The sequence below is a fragment of the Pinus tabuliformis genome, chromosome X, assembly GCF_031772625.1.
Source record: "Pinus tabuliformis cultivar Carrire ecotype Pingquan chromosome X, CPIR1, whole genome shotgun sequence".
NCBI lineage: Eukaryota > Viridiplantae > Streptophyta > Pinopsida > Pinales > Pinaceae > Pinus > Pinus tabuliformis.
The window spans coordinates 1,020,843,077-1,020,865,815 of NC_142308.1; the positions used below are offsets into that span (position 1 = coordinate 1,020,843,077).

General features: G+C 39.5%; 1 protein-coding gene across 2 annotated transcripts in view; it reads right to left on the bottom strand.

Annotated features, from left to right (window-relative positions):
• LOC149143208 (paramyosin-like protein) overlaps positions 1-22,739 on the bottom strand; it is a 477,149-nt gene that overhangs the window by 266,154 nt on the left and 188,256 nt on the right. For both annotated transcript variants that reach the window (XM_089448231.1, XM_089448230.1), the window contains one exon: positions 12,589-12,768. In XM_089448231.1, coding sequence (XP_089304357.1) covers positions 12,589-12,768 — 180 coding nt within the window. The remainder of the gene's footprint in view (positions 1-12,588; positions 12,769-22,739) is intronic.

Sequence of the window (22,739 nt, forward strand, 5' to 3'; positions counted from 1 at the left end):
AAACAATCCTCACTCAAAATGAAGGGGGCAGAAAAACTGAAACCTGGATTCTGCAGGCCTTACAGAATTGTGAGGCAAGTTGGGGAAGTGGCCTACGAGCCAGAGCTCCTGAAGGGATGTAAAATTCACAATTTCTTCCATGTTTCTTGCCTCAAAAAGCCCTTAGGGCAGCAAGTAGTCACTTCCACTGAGCTTCCACCTTTGGATGAAGAAGGGGAGCTAATCCTGGCTCTGGAAGGAATTATGGAGACAACGGAGCGGAAGTTGAGGAGTAGGAAAGGGAAAGAGTGCCTGGTAAAGTGGAAAGACTTATTGTTGAGGATGCCACATGGGAGGGTGAGCAGGTGCTCAAACATCCAGAGCTAAAGTTGTTTGCGAGCAATCAAACTTAGTCGGGTAGGACTGTCATGTCCCCAATAGCTTAGGAGGCATAAGGGGGAGTTCCGCTAACCTAATAAAGTTCTCGTAGGCTAAGGCGAGAAAATTTAACCAAAGAAACATGATTCACCTAGGAGAAAACATTACAAAAGCTAAAGTGGTGAAAAGGGGGGCATGTCCTAAGCTAATGAAAAGACAATTTTAATTTATAAAGTGAAAAAGCCACTAAAGTGACTTTAATAAAGTAAAAGGGTAAAAGGGTGGCAAAAGTGGTGAATGAGCTATAAAAAAGGGAAAATGAGTAATGTCTCCTCATTCTAGCATTTTCCATTTGAGGAAAAAAAATTGGAGAGTTATTTGAGAAGAGTCCAGGGTTTTTGGAAACCCTCATTGTTGGTTGTTAGTTTCGGTGTTGAGACCAAACACCCTAGCTAGTTTGAGAGTGAGATCACTCAGAGTTCACCATTGTGCTTCAAAGGAGAAAAGATGGCAAAACTTGTGTAAGTTTCTCAAGTGCTATCAATTGATTTTAAGTTCTTATGTTGTGATTTCTATAAATCTACTTTCAGGTTAAGCTACCAAGTCAAAGATGAGGCCAAGTTGCAAAGGAAAGAAGTCGAGTTCCGTTATTGAAGAGGTTGAGTCCACTAATGCTTAAGGGGTCGAGATTCTCACTTTTTAAAGGTTGAGTTTAACCTGTTAGAAGGACAAGTTCATTCTGCAAAAGAGGGTCAAGTTTATCAGTTCTGTGGGGGGGGAGTTTTACTTATTATTGGGCCGAGATATAATGCTAAAGAGAGGGACGAGTTATCCATGCTACTGTGGTTCGAGTTACCCTCCTATTGACTAGTCGTATCATTCTCTCTGCTGGTGTATTCTCAAGTGAGCAGGGGGTCGAGTTTCTGCTTGCTGGTGTGAACAAAGCAGAGGCCAAAACCTTTTCCTTGCTAGTTGCGTATCACTTCTACGCACAAATGTATATATACATACTTGAGTGAGAAGAGAGGTTGTAGCATCCAGTTGTTCGTGGCACTGATATTCATTGTGTTGGTTGTGTTCTTCTACAAAGAGGTACCATGTCCCTAGTTGTTATTGTTGGACTATGATTGTATTACTGGGACTGATTACCTTCATCTAAGGAGCAGAGAAATAGACCCCTGAGTCTTTGTATGTAAATCTGATATCATTTGTGGCATATATATGTGTGTGTGTGTGTGTGTGCGTGTGTGTTTGGGAGCTATATTAGTGTATGTGTACCCTCTACATTCAATAATAAATAACTATCAGTTGTTTTGGAGTGTTATTTTGGCATTGTAATGTCATTCTAAATGAAAAATGTTGTACTATTCCTAATGGAAATATGCAATGATAAACAAAGAAAACATCACCAAAGACACACAGAGAAATACTCAAGCATCAGAACACCATTTTAAATCCAAAAATTGTGTTGTTGAGCCATTTCATTAATAAACAAGAGGGTACAATAAGGTGTTGGAAGGAAAGCACCTGCGCTTGCTCAAGGCAAGCTACCAAAGCCCCAAATGACAAATAAGACACCCTCCACCAAAATGCTACTATTTTTCTCAAGCTTTGCGCTGAAAATGCCCAGAAATACGTTGTTGGCTAAATGAATATGCTAATAGGGCCCTCTTCGGTGCTCAGAAAATTCTAGGAAATTAATCCCAGTCTCTCCACCAAATACTCAGAATAAACCACAAAGGAATTGGCCAATTCTTGACTTTGGAAATTCGGCCCTATTTCCCCTAGCTCCTCTAGCTGTTGGTTGAATTGGAACCCTGTTTGACCCCTCAAATCTGCCCAGAAAATTCTGCCAAATTATTTCTGAAGTTCTTGTCAAAAACCCAGTAAGGGTTTGTCCTAGTTTTGACGCTCCAAAATTGACCCTAGATGCTTTGCCCCTCCTCCACAAGCAAAACATGTAACCTGCAACAGATTCTGCATTTGTTTCTCCTCCAAAACGCTGGGAAAGCCCCCACAACACTTCCTTGGACTCCACCTCAAGTGCCAGCCCCTATCTCCCTTCACTCCTCAACCTCCCAACATGCCTCTGCCAGGAACTGCGCAGTCCCTACGTTGCTACAGCTTTCCCCACTGTTGTAACTCGGCCTCCCTGCTGATGTAGCTCGACCTCCCTGTTGTTGTAACTCGGCCTCCCTGCTACTACTCCCCTACTATTGTAACTCGGCCTTCTTACTGCTACTTTCCTTGTTGTTGTAACTCAGCCTCCTTGCTACTACTCTCCCTGCTGCTGTAACTCGACCTCCTTGCTACTACTCTCCCTGCTACTGTAACTCGGCTCACTGTTGTTGGTACGACTTGGGGCAAAGTAGAACTCCCTCCTTGGGCTGGCACTCGAAGTCCACCAAAGCAAGGGTTGAGATCTCCGCTCGGGGACACTCGTGTGCTAAACAGCACTGCAGACTTGACTTCAGCTCAAGCGTGCTATGTCAAAGACACAATTTCTGAACAGATGAATGAATACCCAAAATGAGTGCCTCTTGCTCTATTTAAAAGGCCTCCAAGATGCCCATGTGGGCTCAGCTCGACTTTCCCCACCAACTTTGCTCCAATGAGAGTGTATTGCCCATGTGAGTAGTAATTTTCTATGGGTGGCCCTCACGTACCACTAGTGGCTCGATTTTCTCCTCCATCCTCTAATGTTTGAGCTCACACTTTGATCAAAAATACACATGGGGCCTCTAAACCCACACTTCCTAAGTGCTAATGTGAATTAATTCAAAACTGGACAAAAATTGATATTTCCCTTAACAATGTTGCTAAGTGGGAAATTGGGAATATCACAAATGTGAAGAGATCACCTACAGCACTTTGTATGCAAACTGTTTGTTAAAATACCATAGTGAACCAAACCATATAAACTCAAAAATTTTGTGGAGTTTTCAAGATATTTCGAGAAGGATATCTTACATGGAGCCATATTGATTTGACTAGGGTAAATTGATGCAGGAGCATGAGGCTTGAAGACAAAAGGCTTCGAATTTATTCCAAAAATACAAAAAAAAAGTTTACAAGCAAAGGAGTGGGATCCTTTAGCTATCAATTTACAAAGTTCTCTAGATAGGATTTGAGTTAGGATTTAGGGATTGAGTGATTTTGTAATTAATTCAAGCTGTTTAGATTCAGTTGAGATTCTCGAGGAGAATATCAACAAGACTAGATATTGTCTAAGATTAGGCAGATTCGATCCATTGATTAAGGATCTGATTGTTAGAATGAAATGGTATTTATGTAAGTTCTGAATGATTGTAAAGGGATTTTAACTGATTTGGCTTGATTTGGCCGTATAAAATTAAGTTTTGTGTATTTGTGTACAATTGGTCAATCCCGGAGGCATTTTATTCCTTCGAAATATCTCTGCGTTCTGTTGATTTCCAATTTAGCTTTTGAATTAGAGTATGTAAAATCTGTATTATATCGTCAATCTTGTGTTTTTCCGCGTTTTGAAATAATTTGGTTATGTTCTAAAAATGTCGGAGAATATGGTTTGAGAGAAGTTAAATGTAGCGGAGGTGTTAAATTTGGCAAAACAGAGAAAGTAAAACCTGACAAAATCGTGTTAACCAAAGGAGTCTAGAACCGTCCGATCTACAGATCCAAAAGATGTAACGGTCAGCGCGTGCTAATAAGCTTGTGCATTAGTCAAGGAAGAAAAGCGGTTTTATCAGTGAAGTTGTTTATCGGGTGAAGAAAAGTGGTAAACTGTCCTTTGAAATTTTAAGCGATTCCATTAATCGACTGACAAGTAGCACTCGGGTGGAGAGTGAAAGCCACTTTATCGAGTGGTTAAACATCACTCAAGATCCCTGTCCGATATCGTTGTTAACCGTTGGATCAAGTGTGTTTTTGATCAACGACGAAGAGTTAGCCCGATGATGTTTGTGGAAAAGCGGACCAACAAGGAAATAATCAAAGGTTTGAATTCCTTTTCAATTCCATGGAAATTGAAAGGTTATCATATTGCGGGTAAAAATTAGCAGTTCTACTAATTTAACAAAATAACCAAGTTTGGAGGTAGATGACTGATACTCCAAAGGAAATCCAAGGAGAAGTTCCACCGGAACTTGCAAAAATCGTTTCTGGATTTGAACGATTATCCATTACACCTGCACCGAGGCCACCATTTGTGGTATCAAAGCAGCTTATTAACACTGATCAGAATCTCAAAGAACAGAAAAAGAAATCCAACATGGCTTCCAAAGTTGGAGGAAGAGGTGGTGGTCGAAGAAGAGAAAGACCAGTTGCAAATGTTGAAGTGTTGGAAATTATGCAACAGATGCAAGCTAGATTGGAAGCAATGGAAATGGGAAGAAATGCAGATGCTAGAGATGTCAATGAACCTGAAGTTGGAGTTGCAGAAGATGAGGAACCTGCAGATGTAACCCCTAAAATGAGATTCTTTAAGTCAGTATTGAGATCCACATCCAAGCCTAGACTTGAAGTATCAATCTACACATGAAGCTTAAGCCCTAAGGAATTGATAGATTGGATAAATGACATGGAGAAATTCTTTGATTATGAAGAAATAGAAGAAGGAAAGAAGGTGAAGTTTGTTGTCACAAAACTAAAAGGACATGCAGCACTTTGGTGGGATGGAGTGCAGGCAAAAAGAAGAAGACTTGGCAAACAACCAATTAAGAATTGGAACAGGATGGTGGCAAAACTGAAAAGTTTTTTCCAAGTGATTATCAGCAAACATTATTTAGACAGATGCAGAATCTTAGACAGAGGTCTATGACAGTAAAGGAATACACAGAGGAATTCTACAAAGTGAGTATAAGAGCAGGACAAATCCAAGATACAGATGAGAAGGTTGCAAGATATGTGAATGGTCTCAGAATGGACATTCAAGATGAGATAAGTGTACTATCTCCTAAAACAGTAGAAGAGGCTTATCAGATGATATTGAAGGCTGAAGAAAAACTCATGAGGAAGCAGTATGCCAGAAATAGAGGTACTTTCCGAAGAAGGGGAAGTCAAGGTGGTAGAGGAAGATCTACAGCGCCTAGAGATGGAGCTAGCAGCAGCTCAAGTCAGCATGCACCCACAGGAGGTGATGCAAGTGGCAGAGGGAGTTTTTCCAGAGGAAGAGGTGGCAGAGGTAGAGGAAGAGAAATCAGACGTTACAGATGTAAGAAGTTGGGAAACAGAGTGTATGAGTGCCCAGAAAATATAGGAATGAATCAGAGGAATGCAATTGTTGCAAACACTGAAGAGGAAGCAACAAAGGTAATAGAAGAAGAGAATGTACCAGAGAAAGGGGAATCTTTGGTAGTCAACAAAGTTTTGTTAAAGCCAACTAAGGGAATTGTTGAACCAGCACAGAGAAAAGCCTTGTTCAGGACTGTGTGTAAGGTTCAAGGGAAGTGTTGTCAGATGATAATAGATAGTGGTAGTACAGATAATTTGGTCTCCATAGAAATGGTGGAGAAGTTGAAGTTGAAAACAAAGAAACATCCAACACCTTACAAGGTATCATGGCTTCAAAAGGGATATCCGTTGGTAGTGAAAGAGCAATGTGAAGTGGAGTTGCAGTTGGGTAAATACAGAGACAAAATTTTGTGCGATGTGATGCCTATGGATGTGTGTCACATATTGTTGGGTAGACCTTGGCAGTATGACAGAGGAGCTATGCATGATGGAAAGAATAAAACATACAAATTTAACAAAGATGGTGTCAATCATACATTGCTGCCAATGGAAGAAGAGGATACATCAAAAAAACCTGATCCAAAGACCCTTTTGCTAAGTGGAAAGGAGTACTTGCAGCAGATGGAAGAAGATGAGGTAAGTTTTGCATTAGTTTGCAAACCCAAGGTAATAATTACTTCCACAAGAGTTTCTGATTTACCAATTGAAATTCAAGAGATGTTGGACATTTATTATGATATCATTGTAGATGATTTGCCTAATGAGTTACCACCCATTAGAAAAATCAGTCGTCACATAGATTTGATTCCAGGAGCAAATCTACCTAATAAAGCAGCTTACAAGATGACTCCCACAGAGAATGAAGAGATCAGGAAACAGGTTCAGGAACTATTAGACAAGGGACTGATTAGAGAGAGTTTGAGTCCTTGTGCAGTGCCAACAGTGTTGAGCCCAAAGAAAGATGGAGGCTGGAGAATGTGCACTGATTCAAGAGCAATCAATAAGATAACAATGAGGTACAGATTTCCTTTACCTAGAAACAAAGATTCGATGGATTTTTTGAGTGGAGCTAGATAGTTTACAAAGTTAGATTTAAATAGTGGTTATCATCAAATCAAAATTAGAGAGGGAGATGACTGGAAAATTGCTTTTAAGACCAATGAAGGATTGTATGAATGGATGGTAATGCCTTTTGGATTGTCGAATGCCCCTAGTACATTTATGAGGCTCATGAATGAAGTTTTGAGAGAATTTATTGGTAAATTCGTAATAGTATATCTGGATGATATATTAGTTTATAGCAGATCAAGAGAGGAACATGTGAGACACCTGAATTATGTCTTACAGAGGCTACAGCGAGAAAAGTTACTGTTAAATTTAAAGAAATTTTCATTCATGAAGGAGGAGTTGGTGTATTTGGGCTTTGTTGTTTCTGTTTAAGGGTTGAAGATGGATCCAGAGAAGATCAAGGCTATCATGGAGTGGCCTTCACCAAAAGGTGTCTTTGAGGTAAGAAGTTTTCACGGTCTTGCTAGTTTTTACAGGAAATTCATAAGGAATTTTAGTAAGATTAATGCTTCAATTATTGACACAAAATGAAGGACAGAAAACCATTTAAATGGACTGCTGAAGAAGAAAAGAACTTCCAACTGTTGAAGAGAAAGATTACTGAGAAGCCTATTTTGATTTTGCCTGATTTTAATAAACCTTTTCAAGTGAAGTGTGATGCCAGTGGAGAAGCCATTAGAGCTGTTTTGAGTCAGGAGGACAGGCCTGTAGCTTATTTTAGTGAAAAGTTGAATGAGCCAAAGAAGAAATACTCTTCTTATGACAAAGAGTTTTATGCAGTGGTACGGTCTTTGAAGAAGTGGAGACATTACTTGATGTCCAACGAATTCATACTGTATTTAGATAACCATGCATTACAGTACATTATACAACAGCCAAAGCTGAACTAGAAGCATGCAAAATGGGCAGAATACCTTCAAAGTTTTAATTTTGTGTTAAAACATATAATTGGTCAATCAAACAAAGTAGCAGATGCCTTGAGTAGAAAAAGCATTTTAGTTCAAGAAAGTCAAATTCAAGTATTGGGTTTTGATTTTCTTAAAGAGTTATATGAGAAAGATCTAGATTTTAAAGAGGCATTTGAAGCTTGTAGAAATCATGTTTTGTTAGACAGAAGCAAGTGGCTAGATTATTTCCTACAAGAGGGACTGTTGATTAAAATAAATCAGTTGTGCATACCAAATTGTTCTATGAGAGAAAATTTGATCAAAGAGAAACATAGTGGTGGACTCAGAAGACATTTTGGTGCAGACAAGACTTATGAGCAGTTGAACCAGTCTTATTTTTTGCCAAAGATGAGCGTTGAAGTGGAAAAGTATGTGAAAAATTGTAAATTCTGTCAGTATGCAAAGGGAAGGAGCCAAAACACAGGTTTATATGTTCCATTACCTATTCCAGATAGACCTTGGGATATGGTAAGTATGGATTTTGTTTTGGGTTTACCAAAAACTCAAAGAGGAAATGATTCAATTTATGTTGTGGTTGACAGATTTTCAAAAATGGCACATTTTATTCCATGTTATAAAACCAGTGATGCTACTCACATAGATATTTGTTTTTTAAGGAGATTGTAAGATTACATGGATTACCTAAGAGCATTGTTTCAAACAGAGACACCAAATTTGTTGGACATTTCTGGAGGACATTGTGGAAGAATCTTGGAACTAAATTGAGTTTCAGTTCTGCTTATCATCCTCAGACTGATGGACAGACTGAAGTTGTGAACAGAAGCTTGGGTAATCTTTTGAGAAGTCTTACAGGTGAACATCCAAAACAGTGGGATCAAGTATTGGCACAGGCTGAATATGCTTATAACGATTCTCCTAATAGGAGTACAGGGTAGAGTCCATTCCATATACTTTATGGAATGGACCCAAGAGGAGTGTCTAAAGTGAGAGACTTGGGAAAAGCTAAAATGAGAAGTGCTAAAGGCGAAGATTTTGCTACAGAAGTTCAAGCAATACATGAACAGGTAAAACATCAATTACAGGACAGCAACATAAAGTACAAGAGCAGAAAAGATTTGAAGAAGAGAGAAGTTAATTTTGAAGATGGAGATTTGGTTTTAGCACACCTGAGGAAGGAAAGATTTCCAAAAAGGGAGTATAACAAGCTAAAGTTTAAGAAAATTGGACTATGCAGAGTCCTGAGGAAATTTTTTGCAAATGCATATGAAATTGAATTACCCCCTGATATTGGAATATCTCCAATTTTCAATGTTGCTGACTTATACAGGTATGAAAAGGAATAAGCAAATGACACAGTAGAAGACAAGGAAGAACTAGTGGTGGATTCGGTAAAACAATTATCTATAGCAAAGGCATTGCAACCAGAGAAGATATTGGATAAAAGTGTTTAAGAAAACAAGGGGACAAGAGTATTTTCAGTACTTGTTCAAGTGGAAAGATCAACCAACTGCTAATTCTACCTAGGTAACAGAAACCATGCTACAAAAGTTGGGCCGTTCTGTAGAAGAGCTCATGGACAGGAGCCCATGAAGAGTTTTGTCCTCAAGGGTCTGATGCAGGAGCATGAGGCTTGAAGACAAAAGGGTTCGAATTTATTCCAAAAATACAAAAAAAAAAAGTTTACAAGCAAAGGAGTGGGATCCTTTAGCTATCAATTTACAAAGTTCTCTAGATAGGATTTGAGCTAGGATTTAGGGATGAGTGATTTTGTAATTAATTCAAGCTGTTTAGATTCAGTTGAGATTCTCGAGGAGAATATCAACCACACTAGATATTGTCTAAGATTAGGCAGACTCGATCCATTAATTAAGGATCTGATTGTTAGAATGAAATGGTATTTATGTAAGTTCTGAATGATTGTAAAGGGATTTTGACTGATTTGGCTTGATTTGGCCATATAAAATTAAGTTATAGAAACTGTATCTCTGTGTATTTGTGCACAATTGGTCAATCCCAGAGGCGTTTTATTCCTTCGAAATAACTTTGCGTTCTATTGATTTCCAGTTTAGCTTTTGAATTAGAGTATGTTAAATCTGTATTATATCGTCAATATTGTGTTTTTCCGCGTTTTGAAATAATGTGGTTATGTTCTAAAAACGTCGGAGAATATGGTTTGAGACAAGTTAAATGTAGCGGAAGTGTTAAATTTGGTAGAACAAAAAAAGTAAAACCTGACAAAATTGTGTTAACCAAAGGAGTCTAGAACCGTCCGATCTATAGATCCAATAGATCTAACGGTCATTGCGCGCCTGTCAAGAAAGAAAAGCGGTTTTATCAATGAAATTGTTTATCGGGTGAAGAAAAGTGGTACGCTGTCTTTTGAAATTTTAAGCGATTCCATTAATCGACCGACACGTAGCACTTGGGTGGAGAGAGAAAACCACTTTATCGGGTAGTTAAACATCGCTCAAGATCCTCGTCCAATATCGTTGTTAACAGTTGGATCAAGTGTGTTTTTTATCAACGATGGAGATTTAGCCCGATGATGTTTGTGGAAAAGCGGACGCAACAAGGAAATAACCAAAGGTTTGAATTCCTTTTCAATTCCGTGGAAATTGAAAGGTTATCATATTGTGGGTAAAAATTAGCACTTCTGCTAATTTAAAAGAATAGCCAAGTTTGGAGGTAGATGACTAATACTCCAAAGGAAATCCAAGAAGAAGTTCCACCGGAACTTGCAGAAATCGTTTCTGGATTTGAACGATTATCCATTACACCTACACCCAAGCCACCATAAATGGCCCAGAATACTCACATTTCCTACTCCGGGATGGAGTGATCTATATCTATAGACATGCATGTGAGGAGAGACTACATCAACATAGCAAGCTCATGACCTTTTCTAATGGAGTAGAAATTTCAGCAAAGGAGAAATATGTTTTCAATTAAGGAGAATACATCCCTCGCTAAGAGGGATTGTTGATTTTTTATAGCAGCGGGAGGTATTCAAGTCAGCCCTAGATAAACAAGTCAGCATAGAAAGAAGACAAGTCAGCCAGCCAGTGAAGGGAGGAGTCCCTTGGGTTGTCACACCCCTTCGACAAGTATAAATAAATGATGTGTCATCTCATTTCATCACCAACAAAGAACCAAGTCTGAGCAAAGGAAAATTGATTTGGAGATCACTTTTCCTCATTTTCTCTCTTTTGGCCGCACTTGTGGAGGAGCTTTGACCGAACTTTGACAAGAGTTGACCGTTCTGACTGAAAGTTGACCACAGGAAGGCCGCATGTGCAGACTATTGATCGCAGGGCCGAAATTTAACTGCAGACTAGTTTGACCAAGCTGAGTTGACCAACATTGAATTTCTGTTTTTGTTGGCTCACTTGACCAGCATTGACCAGCAGATGTTTTGACCAGGTTTGACTGGTATTTGACTTGGATTATTGGCACAGATTTTTACACAAATTGCTGATTTTAAAACCTTGCTGAAGAATAGCTTTTCCTAAGAAAAGTTGTTGGGTTTTCTCCCAAAGTTGGGTTTCCCAGGGTAAAAATATTGTCTCTTTTGTGCATGGTTGTCTTTCTATGATCTTTATTGTTTCTTCTGCATTCATTGTTGATATTTTTTAAAGTGTAATTATTCAATGATAGCAGTGGCATAAAATACTGGTTGAAAATCATTAGGAAGTAATTAGCTGGCAGAAAATTGTATTCTACTGTACTAGCCTTAGAATTTCAACAATGGGATAGTTAAATTTTCGTTCTATATTTCCCCAATTATTACACTTGTAAAAACTAATGATGTCAATGTTTTTTGTTTTCTCATAGACAACTATTCTAACCTTATTCCATCATTCTAATAGTAATTTCCTTGCCCACCAAATGTTAATAAACAATGACAGCCCTAGCACATCACAATATTACAAGGATGATCCTCTCAAAGTCCTCCAGATTGTAAATGTATGATTTTGATAAAGTTGTAACAAATAATAAAATATTGGTATCTCTAAATTTCAGGATCCTATCTTAACACATTCGTAAGCTTAGTGACTAGTAGGTAATATTGATTTTGAAATTTACTCGTTGCCATAATTATTTATTTCACATGGATATTGTTGCTAAGCTATATAAACATCTCTAACTTTAAAACTTCAATGTCAATGATGTAATTTATTTAACTAATATTCTCAGCTATGCTTTCCAAAAAAAGATGAAGTCAGAGAAATGACACCAAAACGCCAAATTTAAGGCTTATATTGGCCTTTTTTTTTCAATCCTTGGCCATTTTTCCCAAAAAAATGTGATTTCCCATTCTTTTGCTAAAATCACAATTTTTAAGGGTATTTTTTGTTTAGTGTTTGGAATCACAAATTTTCATGATTTTGCTGAGTTTTCAGCAATTTTTTCATCTATGATACAAATACATATTAGTTTATCTAAATTATGCTGTAAACTTCAATTCCTAGTTTTAAAACAGATGAAACTAAATTTGTTCTAGTTTTCTAGAATTGTTAATGAAAAGAGGTATAGTTTAATATCAACATCACAGTTGTTCACAACAGAAACACTGTGAAAATGTTGTCGAAGGTCAAAATCCATAACTTTGTAGAAATTACTTTTTCTGTGATTCAAACTTTTGCAAAGGAATTCCAATGCGAATACAAGTTTGTAAAGAAAAGCAGGAAGTGGAAATGAATATAAGTTCTTTGTGTCTCATAGATTTCAAGTTCTTATCCCATCTTCTGGCATCGACTTAAAGTTATAGTTTTTCTGGTTTCATCTGTTTGCTCCACTCACGTTGTACATAATTGTCCACCACTCCAGATTGATCACAGACATCTTCTAAAAGGATTTGTGACATAGGACAATATCTTTTTAAGACAAAAAGAGAATAAAGAATATCATCCTTAATTCATTCAATAAGACAGGCATAGAAATATACTAATCATTTTTATTTTTCCAGGCTACAAATATATGCATTTTTATTTTTCCAGGCTACCAATATATGCAAAAAGAGAAGAAAATGAAGTACAATGCTTACAATACGCAATGCCTCCAACTTTAATGAGTCAACTTTAAGAGAATTTTCAAACTCCGTTGGGTAATCTTCAATCTCATCCAACTTTAGTGTCTGGCTAGTCAGCTGGGCTATTTCAGCTTGCATCTCTGCACGCCTTTGTTTGCAATGCACGCGAAATTCTGATTCCTTCTTGTCTAGATGCTATTACAATGAATAGAATAAAATTGTTATTACCCAGATATTTATCTGAAAAACAGCTCCCTATTCTACACCATAAACATGACCAACGAAGTTGCAAATGGGGATAAATGATTTCATGTCCACTTAAGAAAAAGATCAGCATAACTGGCAGAAGAAGGGGATGTGCAGATTCTATGAATATAGCTATTCTTCTATAGATAAAGCCTACAATTACAAGCAGAATTATTGAATTAAGATGAAAGACTTTAACACAAAAATGCATGAGAATTAGGCTAATGTATCCCATAAAAGGAATTAACATCCAGCAATTTAAACATGAACAATGAAAAATAAGAAAGACAACAATATCTGGCAGCACATACCGCATTCTCCATTAATAATCAAAAGGTTCAAACAAAATAATATTCATATTACCACTCTCATTTTTTGGATCAGAATACTGAAGCTTAAGACATTTTTATTCTTGATAGAATATTCCAAAACCAGCTCCAAGGAGGACGAACTGTCAGTATTGCTTGAACCTCAACTACTAAGATAGCTACTTGGTATACTAATGAAAAACAAACCATTAATTACCCCTTCTTGTCTACTTAATAAAAGCATGAAAAATAAACTGACCAAAGGAGTGAAAATGTTTTGCACTGGCAAGTTTGACAATAATAATTAGTGTTGCAAACATCCCAATTTATCGCAATTAAATCCCGAAATCATGTTTTTTTTGGCCTAGCCGATGTTTGCCGATTTTTACCGAAATTTGCTGGTATCTTAATTTTTTCGATGTTCGTCGACTTTTACTCATATTTTCGCAATTTTTATGGCATTTTAGTTTTCCATACACTTGCCAATGTTTTCAACATTGATAATAAGGTTCTATCTAAAAGCTAGCAGCAGCCATGCATTCCATGCATGTATCCTTAAAGATGATGATTTTCTTTGAACTTTATGAAGTCAATTGTTTACATTATTTCCCTTCTTATCAAAGCAACTGTTTGTGATCAAGTTCAAAACACCCTAAACTTTTTATCCTTTAAAGAGGCTCTACCCATTGTTATTGTTAAAATTGGCAACTAGGGCCAAACTCCATGTGGGTCATCTTATTCATGGCTGATAATATTTTTATTAAATTCCTCTCGTCGAGAGGTGTAGGATTGATCTAAAGATCATCCGATTCCGATAGTATTTATGGAAATATGAACTTATTTTGATTATGGAATAATTATCAAGCCGACTAGCAACTCATGTAGGCTCAGAAGCCCAACAGACACATCTGTTCGTCATCAACATTTGTATATAAATACAGGAGGTCTTTTCCTCATTTGGACACGTACTCTCATCACATCTCTCTCTCTCCTGCGCAGAAAAGAGGCTCTTCTCCTACTATGCAGAAAGGGACTCTTCTCTCACACGTGTGGAAGGAAGACGCAGAATTTAGGGCTGCAACTGCAGATCAGAAGTTTGACCAGCGTTGACCATCAGACTCTCTCTCAGAACTGCACTGTAGGTGGCACTGACTCTCCTCTGAAGGCTGCATTTTTTGGTGAAGGAATCAAACTGATCCAACAGTCGGTTTGCAAGATATTGTCTACCCTAGTTTCGTTGATCTAGGGTTTGCTGCTGCTGATGTAAATCAAATTTATGTGCTTTTCTCTCTGCTGAATTATTGAAGATAAAGGAAGATTTGATCAAAGGGTTTCCCCACATTGGGGTTTGTCCCTGGCTAGCCGCCACATCTTGTGTCTCTTGTCTTGGCTTGTTTTCTGTTGATCGTTTAATGTTCTATCTGCACTTTACTTACTGTACATGTGATTGCTAATCTGTGGATAATAACAATAAAAAGAAGTAAACTACTCTAAGCATAGAACATACCATAACTTAACAGTCATTCATTGATCATGAGCTTATGCCAATGGAAAATTTTATTGACAAATCATTCCAACTCCAAGAAAAACACATTCAGGTCACCAAATACCAAAGTAGCCAGAACCAGAACCAAACAGGAACTATCTTTCCCAAAATTTCAACACAAAGCAGAACCAGAGAAAAAACTAGTAAACAAATTGGCAAATAAGTATACATAAAATATTCAAATTTTAGTTAAGAACATATATATTCACATAAATCAATAAAAGTCCAAACCATTACACACAAAATACAGAAAGCTTACTAATCTCTATTGAAGTTGTGAATCTTGGACTCGGCAAAGACTTGGCAAGATTCAATGAAACTCAATTCAAGACTTGGCAAGACTTAGTAAATTTAAAAAAAAAAACTTAAATATAAAAAATTGTGTGCACAATAAATATATTAATGGCATTTCTAATCCCTATGGCTTATATAACAATAGTCTATTCACAAAATCATAAGATCATCCCAACATTTGACACTCAATATTTGTCTGCAAAACATTTTTGGGAGTCAAATTTTCATGTGAGGTCTTAGCTTGCATGTTGAATCATGTTATTGCCCAAACACTCACCTAGGAGGAAAAGTCCTAACCTCAATGGGAGAGCCTAGAGGCACTCTTAGGCAAGCCACCCACTATCACCTCGGTGGCCTTGCCCCACACTTCAGACTAAGGAAACTACCCTAGCCTAGGGGAAATCGCTATCATCAATCAACTAATACATTAATGTGTGGGAGTGATATGTTAAAATGATGAATTAACCATCAACCAAACAAGTCAATTTGCAATAAATGTTATTAAGTGTTGTGAAGCATGCAAATTTGTCTTAAGATATTCAAAAGTGAATACTCAATGTGTGACTTGCTTAGAGAGATACTCAACCTTACAACATACCATAAAATTGCATTTACACCCAGAAGAATTGTTGAAAATTGGTAGCTTCAATCGATATTTTCATTGGCAAATCAAAGAAGAAAATTTATATTTTTTATGTTGATCAAGTCAGCTTCATTTGATCAAGTCGACCCCTCTCACTCAATGGGTTTGACCCTATGGTCGAAATCCTCCTCCTAGCTCACATATAAATAGAGGTTCGATTGACCTCATTTGTCATCTCATCCATCCATCAATTTGATCTGAAACAAGAAGATTCATCCACACATGCAAAGGAAAAAGAAGAAGATATTGTTTGCTTGACCAGTTATTTGACTTCTGTTTTGACCAGCGTTGACTTGGGTTTATCTGTTGAAGTTTGACCAAATTCTTGATTGATTTTGTAGGTCGGGATTCTTTGTGATTCGTTGACTCTGTTTGATCAATCTTCTCCTCTTGTTCAAGCTCGTTGACCAAGGGTTGACCACAAGTCAACTTCTGTGCTTTGACCAAAATCTGACTATGATTTGACCGAATTTTAGCCCCTTTTGTTTAGCTACCTCAGGCCAAAATTCAGCCTCTCTCTTGCAGACTTTGACTTCAACCAACGTTGACTATTTTCTCTCTCCTTTGACTGGTTTGACTTTAGAAATATTGAGGTCAAAGATTGGAATTTTGTTTGGAATATTTTGATGTACATTTTGATTAATTGAACTTTCTCATAAGGAAAGATTGTTGGGTTTTCCCCTTGCTAGTTTTGCCCCGGTCATTAACCTAAATTTTGGTGTCTCTTGTCTCATTGTTTACTATGATCTCTATTGTTGTATTGAAGAAAGTTAATGGTTGAAATTTTTCATGTATAACTACTTAATGATTGGAATGCTCTAAGAAGTTGAATTGTATCATTGGAAGTAGTTATCAGTTTGAAAAATTGTACTAGTCTTGATTGCACTAGAAAATCAACATGGTATCAAAGCTTTGGTGAAGGGAAAGAGCATTGAGATCACCTTGAAGAGCATTGAGAGCACTTTGAAGAGCATTGGGATTCTAAATCTTTTGTTTTGATTGGTCATCTTCATCATGAATTATTTCATGACAACAAAGAACAAGCTTGAAGGAGCTACAAATTACAGGGCATGGAAGACTAGGATTGATTTAGTGCTTGCAAGGAATAAGATCTTGGGTATTGTTTTGAGAAAAGTCATTGAACCAGTTGATCAAGCAAGAAAAGGAAAGTTTCATGAGGATGACGTCTTGGCTATGAGCATCATTGTGGAATCTGTTAGGGATCATTTGATTTCTTATATTGTTGATCTCAAATATCCCAAGGAGATGTATGATGCCCTCATTTGATCAGTTGCAGCATAGAGCAGAGTTGGTAGCAGTCTAGGTAGGCACAGTGCAGTTGTCAACAGCAGCACAGATGCATGATGGATTAGCTCCAGGATTAGCAGATGAATCAGAGTATGCGCGGTAGCTTGGTGGAAAGTGACAAGTTGTTACAAATGTCAAACATCAGCAGCGTGAGGAAAGATGTTATGAGAGAAGATAGAACATCGTCCTCGCTAAGAGGGAGTGTTAATTTTTTGTAGCATCGGACAGGTGTTCTAGTCTCGATTTGTGTCAAAGATGCTAGGAACATGAGATCTTCAAAAACCTAGAAAATTTCTCGCGAGATAAGCTTGTGAAACGCTTTAATGAAATTAATTAACCATGATTTAATTTTTCCTAAGTCTAACTTGGGAAAATTGATTAATTAATAGTAATTAATTAAGGAAAGGTGAGAAAGCTCTAGAAACTTACATGGAATGAGTTTGAGATGGTCTTAGTGGTTGATGGAAATCTAATCATGGTCGTTGGTGATCCAACAAGATATTATAAGAGAAGATTGATGGGGATGGAGATAGACACATCGAGTGATCCGGACCAATGTTGCATGAAGCGGAAGCGTTTTTTGGAAGCGGGGACGCCGAAGCGTCATTTTCCAAAAATCTAGGAAGCGAAGCGTCCACGGAAGCGTCTGCTATATATATATATATTATATTTTTTTGCATTTATACTCAAAACAAACATCCCAAATACCAAATTAATTGTAGAAGACATGAAAACATGCATATTTTTGCATAAATCAAGATAGATATAACATCCATTGTACATTAATGATCTAGAATCTAGATTCTTCTCCTCTTGTCTAGCCTTTGCCTCTACCTCGATTGTCTAGGGATATTAGTCAACATTGCCCAATTTTGATCAAACTACCTAATTCAAGACTTAAAATATGGTAGAAAAAGCTTAACATGTTTGATCGATGATTTTGACTTGATTGAAAGGTAATTTTTTGCTAAGGGCGTGCCGCGTGACAAAGGAGTTCAACAATTAACACCACCAACACCAGGGTACATATAGGGCTTGGTGCTCTTGATTAAATGCTAATTGCATACCTTCATACTTGATATAATCTAATGAAATGCCACAATCCCATTGATCCTGAATACCTGAAAACTGTTAAGTCTGCTGAATTTTAAATAGGATATGAAATTCTATTTTCTCCATATGAAGTCCAATGAGGCTGGAACCACTCTCAAACATTCTGAGTCATTTCATGGTAATGTTAAAAATTTAAGTAAAAGGATGAAAATGAAAAATAAAGGAGAATGTCACTTTTACTTTAAGAATTTAACATTACCATGAGGGAGCATCTGCTATATTTATATTTTTTTTTGCTTTCATTTGTCACCCTAACCCAAGGTGGACCCACCCCCAACAAGCAAACTCACCTAAAATTTAAAAAAAAATTGAAAAAAAAAAACGATTTTCTAAATGCTTTTCCGGAAGCTTTTCTGGAAGCGTACGGAAGCGTCTGGGAAGCGTCTGGGAAGCGTCGTACGAAGCGTGCTTCGGCGCTTCGGAAGCACCAGCGCTTCCAAATTTCCAGGAAGCGTCTAAAAAAGCCGAAGCGGCGCTTCCGAATTTCGGAAGCGCGCTTCCGGCCATGCTTCCTAGGCGCTTCCGTACGGGACGCGCTTCGGGGCTTGGAACCGGGGGGGGGGGGGCGCTTCGTGCAACACTGATCCGGACTAAAACAGGAACGCAACAAATTACAAAGATAACCATAAACACAGATATGCAGCGGAAATAATACTTCATTTCATTAATGTAAAATACTGAAATATGCTTACAACAGTAATGGAAATAAACTAGCTAGGGCGATGGTAGCTATCTCTGAGAAGAGATGTGGTGGCTACATGCCTCTGAACTGTGTTACAATGAGGCTCGAAGGCCTATTTATTGTTGAGAAACAATGGAAAACCCTTAACATTCCAAAACCTAACCCTAGAAGATGAAACACCAAACTGTGGGCCCCGTTTGGGTAAATTGGTACACCAACTTCCCGAGGTCGTAACTTTGGCATACGATCTTCGTTTGACACGTACAATAGCTCGTTAGAAAGATCTATCCGAGAACTGCTAAAAATAGTAAGTTGTGCTACAATTAAGGAAACTGAAACTGCTGAGAGAAACAATGGTGGGGTTCCAGGTGGACTTGGCAGGTGGCCACCAATATCCACCTGGACCATTCCTCCCCCCTTAGCAAGCAATGGTCCCCATTGCGTTTAGTTCCTCCATGAGATGAGGAAACTTTTGCTGAACTTGTTCCCTGGTGAGCCACTTGCCCTGGTGAAGGAGTTGGCCTGCTTTGACAACTTGATACAGTTGGATATTCTGTTGGCGAGTGTTCTTGATCTGTGTGTCCATGATTCGATCGGTTGCAGCTTGTTCCATGCAATCTGGATTTAATTCTGTGGGTGTGAACTGTTCTGCAATGTCGGATGTGTCTAGCAATGGTGGAAAGTATGGCCGAAGGCGATCCACATTGAACACTGGGTGCAGGCCAAGGAATAGGGGAATGCTGAGCTCAAATGCATTGTCTCCCATAGCCTTAGTAATGGTGTAAGGACCATATCGGAGTGGTCTCAGTTTCCGATAGGCTCCAGTAAGGCGTTCCTTTTGCAAATGCAACCAGACTTTGTCGCCCACCTGAAACTTGTGTGGCACCCGATGTTGATCATGTCGCTGCTTGTACTTGGCATTTGATTTCTCCAGAATGTCATGGACCTGCTGGCGAATATGTTGGATGCGCTCAATGAAGCTGGTGGCCTTATCTGTTTCGGACTGGACATGAGCCGAATGCATGTGAGTAGCGGCAAGTGGCATGGCCACATCAATGGGGCATAGTGGCTGGAATCCCAAACCCACCTGAAAAGGACTATGGCCAGTGGAGCTGTGAAGAGCTCGGTTGTAGCTGTGCTGAACATAGGGGAGGCTCTCGTCCCATGTGCGTGGATGCTTTGAGTTATACATGCGCAGAATGTGCACAATCATCCTATTGACAACCTCTGTCTGGCCATCAGTTTGAGGATGGAAGGCTGTGGACTTCGTGAGTTTGGTGTCCAACATTGACCAGAGACTGGACCAAAATGTGCTGAGGAACCGACTGTCCCGATCTGAGATGATAGACTTTGGGATCCCAAAGTGCACCCACACTCGTTCAAAGAAGAGTTTAGCAGTGGCTTCTGCTGTGATATTCTTCTTGCAGGCCGCCATAATGGCCATCTTCGAGAACCTGTCAACAACCACAAAAACACAGTCATTTCCATGTTTAGTGGACGGAAGGCCTGATATGTAATCCATGGAGATGGATTCCCAAGGTCGGCTAGGGGTAGGCAACGGGGTATAGAGGTCGTGCTTCTTGATGGTCGGTTTGGCAATGGCATAGGTAGTACATGATCTGATGTACTTCCCAACATCCTGTCGAAGATTCGGCCAATAGAAATAATTTTGTAGTACTGCCACTGTTTTCTCAACCCCGAAAGGCCCAGCAGCCCGACTGTAGTGTGCTTCCCAAATCATCTTGGCACGCTCGCTTGAAGGAACACAAAGGTGACCCAGGCGGCATAACAGGGCATCCTGGAGGTGAAAATCTGGAACATGCCGACCCTCCAAGAGTGTCTGGTATGTGTGGCCGAATTATGGGTCGCTTTTGTAGAGAAGTGGCCAATCAGAAGTCTCGTGCCCACAAGACTTGAGCACGGTAGTTAACGCCATGATCGGTGGTCGACTGAGGCAATCTGCAACATTATTGGTGCTGCCCTTCTTATACTTGGTATTCAACTGGAACTGTTGCAGGTATGTAGACCATTTCTGATGGCAATCATTCTGCAATTTCCCTTGGGTCTGTATGAACTGCAGGGGTCGGTGGTCTGTGTGGATGACTGTTTCCTTCCCCAAAATGTAATGCTTCCATTGTCGGCAGGCCTGCACAATGGAATACATCTCTTTATCATAAGTGGGGTACTTCCGGACTGTGTCTGAAAGTGTTTCACTATGATATGCCACTGGATGTCCATGTTGAGTAAGGACTGCCCCAATAGCATAGTCAGAGGCATCTGTCTCGACCTCAAATGGTTGTTGTAAATCTGGTAACGCGAGCACTGGTGCCGTGCAGAGGCGATCCTTCAACTCTATGAATGCCTTCTGTTGAGATTCAGACCAAAAGAATTTTGCTTTCGCCCCTCCCTTGGTGACTTGACTCAAGGGCCAAGTAATATGAGAAAACCCCAACACGAACCTGCGATAGAAGTTGGCAAGACCTAGAAAGCTGCGGAGCTCTGTTAGAGTGGTTGGAGATGGCCAATCCTGAATGACTTGGATCTTGGCTGGATCCACATGCACCACCTATTCATCAATGATGTATCCCAGATACTAAACCTGGGTCATGCCAAAAGTGCATTTCTCCAAATTGGCACATAGCTTGTGTTGCCGCAGTGCTTGGAGAACCTGTCGGATGTGGTGGAGGTGCTCTTCCCAACTCTGGCTGAAGATCAGAATGTCATCCAAGTATACTACTACAAATGAGTTGGTGAATGGCCGCAAGATGTCATCCATTAGCCTCATGAAGGTTGCAGGAGAATTCCTCAATCCGAAAGGCATAACCAACCATTCAAAAAGGCCCTCCTTGGATTTGAAGGCAGTCTTCCACACATCAGAGGGTTCGATTGGCACCTGGTGATATCCCGACTTCAGATCGATCTTGCTGAAATATTTCGCCCCCTTTAGTTGGTCCAGGAGGTCATCAATCCACGGGATTGGGTACCTATTACGGACAGTGATCTTGTTCAGCGCCCGATAGTCAATACAGAGTCTCCACGTCCCATCCTTCTTCTGTACCAACACGATCGGGCTCCCACAAGGCGATGAGCTCGGACGAATGTGACCTTTCTGCAGGAGCTCCTGAATCTGCCTCTTGATTTCATCATTCTCCAGAACGGAGCGCCAATAAATTGGTCCATTAGGTAGCGGCGCACCTGGGGTCAGATTGATGGAGTGCTTGACCTGACAGTGCAGAGGAACCCCTGCGGGGGAGGTGAAGATGTCCTCGTACTCCTCCACGACCTTGTCCATCTGTAGTTGTCGTGCAGAGGGGCCCTGTCTGGAGGCTGTGGCCACCGTCTTCTTCTTTCCTTGAGGGCGTATCATCAGGAAAACAAATTTCCTGGTTTTGGAAATGAGCTTACTGCATTGTTTTGCAGTAATCAAAGAGATGGCGGTAGGTGGTGCTACCTCTGGTATCCTATACAACTTATTTCCCAATGTAATAATAACAGCACGGGGCCTTGATTCATACACAGCATGTCGCTTCCACAAGTATGGTTGTCCTAATAATATATCACAAAATTCAAGGGGAGCAATGTCACACAATACCTCATCCGTGAAGGGCTTGATGTTGTATGGAAGGCGACACTGCTGGCTCACGCGAAGATCTCGTCCTTGGTGAAGCCACCCGATGGTGTACGGTTGTGGATGTGCTGTGGTCGGTAAGCCCAACCGCTTCACGACCTCTGCCGAAATGAGGTTCTTTTGGCTCCCACTATCAACAATGAACTGTATCGGGGAGCCCTTTACCCACATCTGGGAGTGGAAGAGACGCTCCTCCTCCTTTGGATCTTCAGGTTCATTTTTCTGGTTCTTGGCGGTAGCAACAGTGGCGTTGGGATCCGCATCAATGATCTGCTTCCCTTTGTCATTCCCCTAGTTGGGTTTTGACTCAGAGTCGGAACATGCATTTGATTCTAAAACCTTTAGCTCAGCCACCAGTGACTACTTGGCCCGACACTCACTTGTGTTGTGAGTGGAGC